A 13,202-nucleotide genomic window follows, 5' to 3' on the forward strand; every position below is an offset into this window, starting at 1 on the left:
TTTGTTTCCCACATTTGCTTTTGTTTGCTTTTGTTTCCCACATTTTGTTTCCCACTTTTGTTTCTCACAATTCTAAAGAGAGGCTAAAATGTAGAAGAATGGCTATCACCACAACATGCAATTTGACTTATTGTCAAACTTTTGAATTGAAAATTTGGGGGAGCATCCCACCTCCCTACTCTCCCCACCATGAAGATTCAGGAACTGAGAGTTTGTCACTGGAGAGTTTATAAAGTATATAAAACTAATGAAAAAAGATTTCATACACAGCTAGGCCCTAGATTCATCCCCAGTCCTGTGACATGATGAATGAATCCAACCCCCAGTTACTTCAATGGGAGAGCAAGGCACTCAGCACCTTACAGAACTGGGCGTTTTGCTTTCCAGTGAACTCAACAGGAGCCTTTCCATTGACTTCAATGGGCTTTGAATCAGGCCCTTTCTGACTACTGCATTCTTTCCCTTGTCTGTCAGGTTGAAACAATAGGCGATGCATACATGGTAGTTGGAGGAGTCCCAGTGCCTATTGCCAGTCATGCGATAAGAGTGGCCAATTTTGCATTGGGTATGAGAACTGCTGCCAGAGAGGTGATGAACCCAATCACTGGAGAGCCTATTCAGGTATGAAACAGATGAACTCAGTTTGATACAAAGTACTGCACTTAAGTGCTTTGCTGAATCACAGCCTAAGTGTACGAGTAGCTTTAAGCAAGAGTTTAAGTCCCATGCTGTGTTTGTACAGTGCCTGGCTCAATGGGGGCCTGGTCCGTCACTTGCATTCTGAGGTGCTACGGTAATACAAATAATAATGCATTTATGTGCTTTGCTGAATTTGGGCCTTTAGGCCTCAATCCTGCATGGTGCCGAGCACTAATCTGGACTTTAACAAAGCACTTAGGCACATGTTCATTGAGCAAGTCCATTGGGATCTGCTGTATCTTTATTGGCATCTGTGTCTGTACATAATTAGCAAGTCAGTTAATGGCTCCAGAACAAGAACAAAAGTAGTTGACCCTGATTTATTCCAACCTTGCCTCTCCTTTGTCTGAGCTGCTTAACACAGGGCAGGGCTGTGGCTTTTTTCCTGTTAGCTGAGAAAGTATAAGCCATTTTACAAATCATTACTGCACAACTATAAAAATGCAGTGTGAACTATTACCAAAAAGGACCAATTCCTAATCTAGAGGAGGGAATAGTATTGCAGAAAGAAGAATGCAGGGCGTTGTCTATAACCAGTTTTTATTAGCATTTTCTTTGACAATAATTTACAGCAAAGTAGTGAGATAACAGCCAGTTTACAGAGGACAAAGCTAAGTGTGGGTAGATTGAATGACGTATGTCGTATACGTAGAGGTAAGGTTTATTCTGAGACACTGATGCAACTTCCATTAGGCAATGGGCTACTGTCCATTGGTGAAATTTAGCCCTTTGCATGGGATGAATTTCACCCTAGTTGAGCAGCGTGCATCTGTTCTCTGGTGGAAGAGTGCTCTGGTTTGTTTTCTTGTTTCAAGTCTTATTACAGACCACAAATGCTGGTAAAAAGCTACACCTTTTACACTGGTCAATGGTTAAATCCCTTTGGGTATATTTTCAATATGATGCTACTGATGGGAGTTGTACCAGTTTAATTGCCACATGGCAGGTTCAGGCTTTACCTAGTAAGATGCAAGATAAAGTTCAGCCCTGGTGTGAACAGGTGCCAATTTCCCACTGAAATCAACAGGATCCTGTGCCCACTGTATGCCTGGATGGAACTTGCCCAGCTATCCACCCAGTCTGGCAGTGCCGGAAATAGAAGCGTGCTATATAGAGAACAGCAGAAGATGCGGCCAGTCCTCCTTCCATTTCATTGTTTGCTGAATTGTAATATCAGCTCCTTTTTCTGGAAACCCGTAAGACAATTTTTTAGACTTGCTGTACCTTAAAAGCAGAGTTTCCAAAATATACTACACATATTGTCTTCAATGGTCTTTCTAGCACAGCTACTTAGTTCCCCGAATGGGGGAGAGACTGCTCAGTACTATCCAATGGGGCGGTGGATGGGGATGGGCTGCTGACATCTTACTGATGATCGCAATGAAGAGCCAATATGATTTTCAAAATATCATGTTGGGTTTAAACTGACAGATCAGAGTTGGGATCCACACAGGACCAGTTCTGGCTGGAGTGGTTGGTGAGAAGATGCCCAGGTATTGCTTGTTTGGAGACACTGTCAACACAGCTTCTCGGATGGAAAGTCATGGACTTCCTAACAAAATCCATCTCAGCCCAACAGCGTTCAGGTAGTGTCAAAAGGTTAAATAATAATGAGACCCCCAAACAACCCAGAATTCTTTTCCTCCTTCTCTTCTGCTTATAGCATTAATAACACAAATAGTTTCTCTCTTGGATGAGAGCCAATGTAGGCATAGAGCACCACTCCACTTAGCTCACAGTACTTTTCAATCTGGAAACACACATGATAAAGTTTCATTTTCACACTTACTAATAATCTCAGAACAACACTGAGGGATACAGTTTAAATCTGAGTGCCTAAACTGTGACGCAGCAGTGCCTGTTGCTCAAGCAACACCCACACAAAGTGCCTGTTTACAAGCACTTTGCACATACAAGGTTTGATTGTGGCATATAGTCACAGCTCTGCAATGACAGCGTGAAGAAGGTGCAGTTCCCAACTAGGAGCTTCTTTTCAGCCACACTGCCTCTCAGAGCAACAAGTAATTTACATGAATAGCTTTTTAACATGGCAACGCTTCCTGCCCCAAAATAATAAATAAAGTGTCTTACCTTTCATTGCTACCCCCAGCAAAATTCTTGTGGTATTTAATGACAGCTTTTTCTGAGTAAGAGTTGAAGGATTGGGTTGACAGTCAACATAAATGTGATGTTATGGACCATAATCATAATCCAGTCTACTCTCTTCTATGCATGAAAACCAAAGAGGTTCACAATCAAATAAATATCTGAAGTCCCAATCCACTTGCATTACCCAAATACCCATCAGGATTTTTATGCATTCAATCCAAGAAGATTTTCCTGCCAGAAACCAACAACAAGCAATTTTGTGGGATGAAGATATTTGCTTGTTTTAATGTAACACAGGAGAGATGCTATCAAATAAGCTAAACAACTAGGGGATGTTTAACTCTGCATTCTGCATTCCTGATACAAATTCATGTGTGGCTTCTAATTAAATATGGAACTTTGGAAACTCTCGTGATGAACATTCTCCATTTGAAAGACTCAAAACGTCCCACCCTGTCAATAATTACTGTAAAGAACAGTTATAATCTGAAATGTAACTTTATACAAATGGCACTGTCTTAACTAAACAGAACTGCTCCCTCTACAGTACATCCTCAGGAACTCACTTGCTAACTGTACTAACCAAGTATATTCTATTCCTTTTCATACTGGAGAGCTAACCAGTTTCGGTAGTGGGAGCTGGATTCCTTTCTGACTCATGCATCATCAACAGATTCGTTACATTTCAGCTTCCAAATCTTTATTACTGGTGATGATGCATGAGCCAGAAGAGCAGAGGCTAAGTATGCAGGATTTGCCCGGAGGGAAAAGATTTACTTGTGAAGTGAGCACAGTTGATTTCGAGCCACAAATATTGACTCTCACATTATTTTCACAGGGTCACTTTTCTGTGTTTAACTGCACGTTATGTTAACAGGGAACTTTGCCCACCATGGCCAAAGATGCAACTGAAGACAGACTGGTTAGGTCCCAATCCTGTGACATGTGCAGTGGATGGGCAGGCTGCTGCCCCTGGGTGGAAGTCAGGTGGGGTTCTACCCATTGAAGTCAGTGGCGTTTTCTGGGATGCAGCTGGCTACTCAGGCACTACCCATTGCAGGACTGGGGCTTGAGTACCTTCCTGTTCGGAGAAATGTCTTGAGTAATTTTGAACACTTGTGTAACATTTAAACAGCGCCTTTTCTGTTCTCTACTTTCCCAGTGTAAACAGCCTTTACAGAAGAGCGTCTAAGTTAGGCTCTGATTGCGAATATTCATGTGTATAAAGTTAAGCATGTGCGTATATATTTGCAGGACAGGGGTCTAAGCTTGATGCTCCTATGTAAAGGCCAGGGGAAAGCACAAGATGTAAGAGAGGCTGTTCACATGATAAATATCTGCTCATTGTGACATCAATGAGACTAATAGTCTGTGTCAAGCTAAGCATGTGCAAAAGTGATTGCAGGTCAGAAGCTTAGCCTCTAGGCCAACCCTAATTAGAACAATGAACTTGTGCTTTGATAGTGTTGTTCTGTTTACAAAAACAGCACTAAAAATGCATCCAACCCTACAAATATTGTTCTGCAAAATGTTTCCTTCATCCTACTCACCCCAAATCCCCGCCTGGACTTCTTTGTCCTAATGGTTGTCCCATGTCTTCCATTGTGCAGATATCTACAAAATCAAGGCTTCGAAATAGTTGAAAGGGGAGAAATTGAGGTGAAAGGCAAAGGAAAAATGACCACCTATATCTTGAGGCAAAATCTATATGCAACTGAGAATGAAATCATGGGGAGAGCAGAAAAGCAGCACTCCAGTCACACGGATCAGATGGGTAAGCTAAGAGAAATGTCTTAATCCAGATATAGGATGCACAATGACATTTCTCTCTGATCAACATAAAGCTCATACTTCACAGAGAACACCTTTGCCTCCTACAGTACACATACATCACATACTTATATCCTTGCCTTAGGTTAGAAATCTATGTCCTCAAACTAACATTTAATACAGCATCTCAAACAGTTATTTAGTCCCATAGGGCCTGATTTTCAGAGGTGCTGGGTACTTGCAGTTCCACTGATGTAAATGACAGTTTTGGTGCTTAGTATCTCTGACAATCAGGCTTAAGGTCAGCACAAACTACATTTTCTAGGGAATAACTTTAAACTGACAATACGTATATGACTAAAATACAATTATTTGTAACCAAATGTAATGGACGTTGTCTTTATATTCTTGAAAATTATATTATAACCTGCTCAATTCAACTATGAAACAAATAATCCAAATTTTCTTCATTAGAAGCCCAAAGGAAAGAACCTCAAAAAATTCAGTAATTTACATCATTATGGCCCAGTATCTTTTTTTTTTTTCCGTGTGTGTGTGGCTGCTAATGAGGACTTCAGACTTAAGATTCTTGCCACTTGGAAGTGAGATACTAGGGCAGGGGTGGGCAAACTACGGTCCGGGGGCCACATCTGGCCCTCCGGATGTTTTAATCCAGCCCTCGAGCTTCCACTGGGCAGCGGGATCTAGGGCTTGCCCTCACTCTGGCACTCCAGCTAAGGAGCGGGGTCGGGGGCTTGCCGCACTCCGCATGGATCCCGGAAGCAGTGGCATGTCCCCCCTCTGGCTCCTACATGTAGGGGCAGCCAGGTGGCTCTGCATGCTGCCCTTGCCCCAAGCGCTGCCTCCACAGCTCCCATTGGCCGGGAACTACAGCCAATAGGAACTTCAGCGGCGGTGCCTGAGGATGGGGCAGTGTGCAGAGTCGCCTGGCCACACCTCCATGTAGGAGCTGGAGGGGGAACATGCCGCTGCTTCTGGGAGCTGCTTGAGGTAAGTGCCACCCAGAGGCTGCACCCCTGAGGCCCTCCCATGCCCTAACCCCCTTCCCCAGCCCTGATCCCCCTCCTCCCCTCTGAACCCCTCTGTCCCAGCCTGAAGCAACCTCCTGCACCCCCAACCCCTCACCCCAGCCCCACCCCAGGAACTGCACCCCCAGCCGGAGCTCTCCTCCCTCTCCCCCTCACTCTAACCCCATGCCCCAGCCCAGAGCCCCCTCACACACCCTGAACTCCTCATTTATGGCCCCACCCCAGAGCCCGCACCCCCAGCCAGAGCCCTCACCCCCCCTGCACCCTGACCCCCAATTTTGTGAGATACAATTTCCATACCCGATGTGGCCCAAAAAAAAGTTTGCCTACCCCTGTAATAGGGTGACTTTTAAAAAATAACGTTTAGATGCTATAATAGTGATGGGAACCAAGAGTTAATTTAATCATGAAACAAGCAGCAAAGAATAATAATAGAAATAGAGGAGTTACAGATGGCAAATACCTAGAGGTTAGAGATGGACCTAGATCTAGACCTTAGCTCTAAAAGACTGAGTAGTTAGAAATGGAAACGCAGTCCCTGTCCTGAAGAGTTTGCAACCTAAATAGACAAGACAGACAACTAGGGTGACCAGACAGTAAGTGTGAAAAATCGGGACAGGAGGCGGGGGGTAATAGGAACCTTTATAAGAAAAAACCCCAAATATTGGGACTGCCCCTATAAAATCGGGAAATCTGGTCACACTACAGACAACGGACTTGGGGATAAAGGTGTAACCTATAAGCAGAGGGATTAAGGTGATGGCTGGCAAATGGTACAAGTTCTTTTTAATCATTTGGGGTTTTTTTAAGTGAATATAGAAGGGTGTGGTGTGAGGGCAAAGGGGAGAGTTAATAGTTGCAGAGGAATAAGAGACCAAAGAAAGGGGAGGGTGGGAAGGGGAAATGGGCAGCATAGAGACAAGGAAAAGTGGGGAACAGGGATTACAGAGATGGAAGCTACAGCAGAGAATTGGAGATGCGGGAGGGAACAAACAGACAATTAAAAAGGACCCATTAATGTTTTGAAACATGACTTAAGCAGTAGATTCAAATTGCCATCTCCTCTCCCCAATTATCACCAAAATGGCACCACTGCCTCTTGGGAAAAGTCTCTTTTCCTGAGCAAACACTCCAGCCTGGGACGTAGAATGGGAGCAGTCCCATGGCTCACACTGCAGTGTTTGTTTGAGCAGAGGACTTTTCTCAACAGAGCCATGAACTGTTCCCATTCTACAGTCCACTGCCCTGGCTCCTGCAAGTGGGAGCCAAAGAGAATCCATGACTAACACAGCTCAACCATCACAGGGAGTGGAGTTAGCTGCAAAATAAGCTTGTCTGTTTGTCTTTACAAAGCCCATCAGCTGAATAGTTGTTTCTGTGCTGCGGAAACCATGAAAAACAAAACACAATGAAAAGGAGTACTTGTAGCACCTTAGAGACTAACCAATTTATTTGAGCATAAGCTTTTGTGAGCTACAGCTCACTTCATTGGATGCATACTGTGGAAAGTACAGAAGATCTTTTTATACACACAAAGCATGAAAAAATGGGTGTTTACCACTACAAAAGGTTTTCTCTCCCCCACCCCACTCTCCTGCTGGTAATAGCTTATCTAAAGTGATCACTCTCCTTATAATGTGTATGATAATCAAGGTGGGCCATTTCCAGCACAAATCCAGGTTTTCTCCCCCCCCCACAAACCCACTCTCCTGTTGGTAATAGCTTATCTAAAGTGATCACTCTCCTTACAATGTGTATGATAATCAAGGTGGGCCATTTCCAGCACAAATCCAGGGTTTAACAAGAACGGTGGGAGGGGGGAGGGGTAGGAAAGAACAAGGGGAAATAGGTTACCTTGCATAATGACTTAGCCACTCCCAGTCTCTATTCAAGCCTAAGTTAATTGTATCCAATTTGCAAATGAATTCCAATTCAACAGTCTCTCAGTGGAGTCTGGTTTTGAAGGTTTTTTGCTGTAATATCGCAACTTTCATGTCTGTAATTGCGTGACCAGAGAGATTGAAGTGTTCTCCGACTGGTTTATGAATGTTATAATTCTTGACATCTGATTTGTGTCCATTTATTCTTTTACGTAGAGACTGTCCAGTTTGACCAATGTACATGGCAGAGGGGCATTGCTGGCACATGATGGCATATATCACATTGGTGGATGTGCAGGTGAACGAGCCTCTGATAGTGTGGCTGATGTTATTAGGCCCTGTGATGGTGTCCCCTGAATAGATATGTGGGCACAGTTGGCAACGGGCTTTGTTGCAAGGATAGGTTCCTGGGTTAGTGGTTCTGTTGTGTGGTATGTGGTTGCTGGTGAGTATTTGATTCAGGTTGGGGGGCTGTCTGTAGACAAGGACTGGCCTGTCTCCCAAGATTTGTGAGAGTGTAGGGTCATCCTTTAGGATAGGTTGTAGATCCTTAATAATGCGTTGGAGGGGTTTTAGTTGGGGACTGAAGGTGACGGCTAGTGGCGTTCTGTTATTTTCTTTGTTAGGCCTGTCCTGTAGTAGGTGACTTCTGGGAACTCTTCTGGCTCTATCAATCTGTTTCTTCACTTCCGCAGGTGGGTATTGTAGTTGTAAGAATGCTTGATAGAGATCTTGTAGGTGTTTGTCTCTGTCTGAGGGGTTGGAGCAAATGCAGTTGTATTGCAGAGCTTGGCTGTAGACAATAGATTGTGTGGTGCGGTCAGGGTGAAAGCTGGAGGTATGTAGGTAGGAATAGCAGTCAGTAGGTTTCCGGTATAGGGTGGTGTTTATGTGACCATCATTTACTAGCACTGTAGTGTCCAGGAAGTGGATCTCTTGTGTGGACTGGACCAGGCTGAGGTTGAATGTGGGATGGAAATTGTTGAAATCATGGTGGAATTCCTCAAGGGCTTCTTTTCCATGGGTCCAGATGATGAAGATGTCATCAATATAGTGCAAGTAGAGTAGGGGCGTTAGGGGATGAGAGCTGAGGAAGCGTTGTTCTAAGTCAGCCATAAAAATGTTGGCATACCGTGGGGCCATGCGGGTACCCATAGCAGTGCCGCTGATTTGAAGGTATACATTGTCCCCAAATGTAAAACAGTTATGGGTAAAGACAAAGTCACAAAGTTCAGCCACCAGGTTTGCCGTGACATTATCGGGGATAGTGTTCTTGACGGCTTGTAGTCCATCTTTGTGTGGAATGTTGGTGTAGAGGGCTTCTACATCCATAGTGGCCAGGATGGTGTTATCAGGAAGATCCTGAGGAAACTACAATCCATCGGTAATCTTCCTAATTGGTTAGTCTCTAAGGTGCCCCAAGTACTCCTTTTCTTTTTGCGAATACAGACTAGCACGGCTGTTACTATGAAAGTAGGCACCCTACTTTGGTCCAGAAACAAAACTCTTTGCACCTTCATTTGCTCACATGTCACCTGACGCAGCTTTAGGCCACTGTCTTATTTAGCTTATGAAATATTGACAGATGGTGAATGTCAATGACCAAAAAGGGAATAAATGTGATCCCACTTCACCTGTAACTAGGTGAAAAGACAGATTGGTTCTGGCAAGAGCTAATTGTTTTGAACTTTGGGAACTTGAAAACTACCACAGATTTATGGCGTCCTCCTAGATGTGTGCCACCATTAGTCAGCACACGGTAAACAGCAGAGACTACGCATGCTATGCATTCTGGGGAGACAGTTAGGGTCAAAGCATAGAAAATGGAGGGCAGTTAAGGAACATACCCACTTGAGTGCCTAATTTGCACATGCCACTGTGGTACCTGCACACACCAATGCAGCCAGACCACTGTACATACCTTTTTTGTGAGTGCAGGTGAATTTCCAGTTTTCAAAAATGTAGCCCAGAAAGTCTTCCCTTCTCCTCTTCGCACTTTCAGGCCTTTGTTTCAAAGCTCCTCTTCCTATAAATGCCTAATATAGACCGTGCACGTTATCACACGTGTGGTCTCTTTCCTCCCCCTTCTTGTAGAGGCAGATGCTCTGGGAAATCTAGCCAGCAAGACTATTGCTGTTATGAAATACGCTGACAGCCAGCAGCTGCTCACCAGCAGCAGCCTTGCATATGGTGAGTACATCAAGGATTTGTTTCAAAATACTCCTGCTACTTTATTTCACATAAGGAGAGGAGAGGATGATCCAAAACAGTCTGCTGTCATGTCTCATCTGCTCACCATGGTGATTAGTGACATAGACCATGTCCACACTGGGGATTTCAGCCTTTTGTATTGAGGCGGCTACGTGACTGAAAACCCCTAGTGACTTGCACTGGTTCAGCTTTCCCCTGCTTGCAACTGGAGTAAACTGCACCGGTGCAGACTGTAGCTTACAGTGGCTTTGCTTGTCTACACTAGGGGTTTGTACTTGTGCAGAGGCTGTCCACTAGTGTTGTACCCTGGGCAAATCACTGTTGTAAACAAAGCCTTTGAAAATCTAGGCATAAATGTAGTTGAGTCATTGACAGGCCTACACAAGGCAAAGAATCAGGATTTACAGCTTATGCAAGGTTTAAACACAATTCTTGTAGCTAACCCAGATCATCACAGGCTTTGAGCAGTATTAAATTGTGTTAAAGCATGTTCTATTCCAATCTCAACCTATGTTAAAGCAGCTTCAATAACCTGATTTGGCCTCATCCACTATGCCTGGCCAAACAGTGTTATAACTAGTTTTATCCACAGCTTTATTCATACCCTGATGATGCTGAAGTACAGCTGTTAAAGCAGTCACGTTACTGCACTTTGTGCAGCCAGAGCCTTCCGCTGTCACATTATAGGGGGGTGTCTCTAATCAGCAGTACTGCTTTTAGTGATGCCATACAAATGTACCTTGCAGCCACTACCTTCATAGCCATTTGCATTTCAGCATCCCCACTTTGAGGAGCAAGAGAATTCTTCCTCCCACATGGAGCTTTGTGAATCTCTTTGTTTTCTCTTCACTTCAACCCTCCAATCCTCTTTCTGAGCCAGGAAGGCCTCCACTAAGGGCTCCACTGTTATTATTAGAGTTACGTGGAAGGTGCTCCCATGTTATGGTGGCAGTCTGCAGTACAAAACCCTATGACAGACGGATTGACTAGCAGCCACCATGCTCCTAGAGCATAACTTCCCAGGCCAGACTCACTGCTTTTAAACTGCTGGAAGGATGGGTGTGGAGTGGTACAATGCATACCTTAGGGATTTTACCCTCCTTCAGCTCCCTTTTATCCTGTGCTCTCCTGCTAGCCACCTTATGCTCATTCCCTGACTCCGGGTATGTTCCATTTCTCTTTTATTTTCCCCATCTCTCCACCAGTTAGTTGAGCAGGTTTTAGCACACTTTGATTTAGAGGTTTTAGCTCTTGTTGGTGTTTTTCTTACACAGAAGTACAGAACTCGATACGTATCAAGTGACAATAGAAGTTCAGAAACAAAATAGCCGCTCTGTCAGATAAAGCAGAACTGAATGCATCAGCTTTGCCTGTGAGAATATCTGCTCTCACGGGACAAAGCCAGAGTTTAAGAAAGGGTATCAGCAATTTTGTCAGTGTTTCCTCCTGGGATGGCTAAAAAGCTGGCTCTGTTCACAGCAGGGGACTCCTTGGCGATTTCATTTATTTTTTTTTCACACCTCTTTTTGTTCTCACTTGTTATCTGTCAGAGGCTGAAGCCAGGCTGTGTAATGGAGAGCATACAAAGGGGGATGCGGAACAGCAGCTTTCAGATCAGATGAGGACACAGCACTTTAGCGACGGCAATGCCCATTCTAGGTTCTGTGTTTTGTTGTAATAAAAGGAAAACAAGGAACAATAAAATTCAGAACATTTGTTATCAAGCACTGTAATGAAAGATAATAAAGTTTCATTCCTGATGTTTAGCAATCCAATACTGTAGTAAGTACGGTGAATTCAGTGCTTTTGCTTTCAAGGGAAACAGTTGAGCTTTTGTTCCTTATTAAAAAGTAATCTAATACTGTCTGTGTCCTCCCCAGTTGGCTCTTAATTTAAAAATGTGATATTACCTAGGACACAGCAACTGCACCTTGGATGAAAACAGCGCTCTGGTTGCTTCGCTTGTCAATAAGACTGAGTAGCAAATTTAGTCAAATAGTATTTTGTAATATTAACAACTACCCCATCATTTGACAAAATTTATAACCTACCTGAATACTTACACAAATCAAATCCTTTGCATTATCCTGAAGGCACAGAGGTAATACTGACCCAGACTTCTTGGGTTCCAGCATAGCAATTATGTTAAAAGTGAAGCTCAGTGATTCTGAGACCCAGTAATAATTGGTGCATGTAAGGTGCTGGCTAAGTATCTGTGGTCATGTCTCCCTCTAGTGGCTGGCACGTATAGTGACTAAAAAGTTGCTACCTACTTCTGTGGGCGTTTATTCCTTTAGCTCAAATAACTGGGACTGAAGATCCTGGGTTCTATCCCCACTGGATAACAACATGGTAAGTTCATGACAAAGTTGCAGTCTTCAGATTCCTGAGCGGCTCAGACGTTTGCTGATGTAGAAATCATTAGTTAAGTGTGTGCTCATATTTCCCTCTAGTGGCTGGCTCAAATGGAGGGTAAGAGCCTGAGACGGCTACTGTGGGCTAACATAGCTAACCCCTTTCGCTGAGCATTGGCTGCTTGTGCTTTTGCTGCTGTTCCCATGAACAGCCTGTGGTGAGTTGGTTGCCCAGTGACATAATGCAGCATCTTTCATTGTGAGATCTCCCAATGCAGATAATTATCTCTAATTAACATAAGAGGAAACAGGGGTAGAAAGGTGAAATGATTCACCTAAGGCCACAGAGTGAATAAGTGAGTGGGAGAGCTGGGTCTCCGAGCTCCCAAAATTCCCTATTCTGGCATGTCAATCTAAAATGAAAGTCCCCCTTGTCTCTAAGCTCCCTTCCCCCAGTTCTGGCTCTGGGAGATGTTCATGAAACACAAGCATTCACCACTAGGTAAGTGATTCCGGGGGGTGCCTCCCATATTGGAAGTAAGTGACAGTTAAGGTCTAAAAGCCATACTATGGCCCATGTGAAAGGAGTTGGCAGTCCCATTCCAGGTCCCAGTACCACCACCAGAGAGTCCAAACATTTGTTGGGCACACAGACTGAACTTCCTTCTTACCCCTAGAGCAGAGGTCCCCAAAAGGGCCCGGGCCAGCCTCCACGGGGAACGGGGAGTGAGTGCCACCCAGCCTTGCTCCTCCCCCAACTCTGCTCCGGCCCCACCCCCAGCCGTGGCCCTGGACCCAGCCCCAACCCCATCCCCATCCTTGGTCCCCCACTGAGGCTCACCCATGGCTTCCGCTCCTGGCCCTGCCCCCAGCCCCGGCCCCTAGCCGCAGGTCTCTTCCCATTCCCAGCCCACCCCAGCTGTGGCCCCAGCCTCAGACCCTTACCTCTGTCCATGTCCCCCCACCTGAGCCCTGGCCCCACTCCCAGCATGGCTCTGGGGTGGGGGGGCACAAACAGGGTAAAGGGAGGCTTGACCGTGAAAAGTTGGGAACCACTGCCCTAGAGGAGGGGGTTTGAAGAACCACATTGGCAGGGAAGCTCAAGAGTATTTACTTTTCTATTGTTTATA

At 44.7% G+C, this 13,202-nt stretch overlaps 1 protein-coding gene across 1 annotated transcript in view; it reads left to right on the top strand.

Annotated features, from left to right (window-relative positions):
- LOC144269231 (guanylate cyclase soluble subunit beta-2-like) overlaps positions 1–13,202 on the top strand; it is a 37,513-nt gene that overhangs the window by 20,520 nt on the left and 3,791 nt on the right. The window contains exons 12-15 of the mRNA XM_077825160.1: positions 475–621; positions 2,131–2,285; positions 4,419–4,582; positions 9,602–9,697. Coding sequence (XP_077681286.1) covers positions 475–621; positions 2,131–2,285; positions 4,419–4,582; positions 9,602–9,697 — 562 coding nt within the window. The remainder of the gene's footprint in view (positions 1–474; positions 622–2,130; positions 2,286–4,418; positions 4,583–9,601; positions 9,698–13,202) is intronic.

The sequence above is a fragment of the Eretmochelys imbricata genome, chromosome 1 (genome assembly GCF_965152235.1).
Source record: "Eretmochelys imbricata isolate rEreImb1 chromosome 1, rEreImb1.hap1, whole genome shotgun sequence".
NCBI lineage: Eukaryota > Metazoa > Chordata > Testudines > Cheloniidae > Eretmochelys > Eretmochelys imbricata.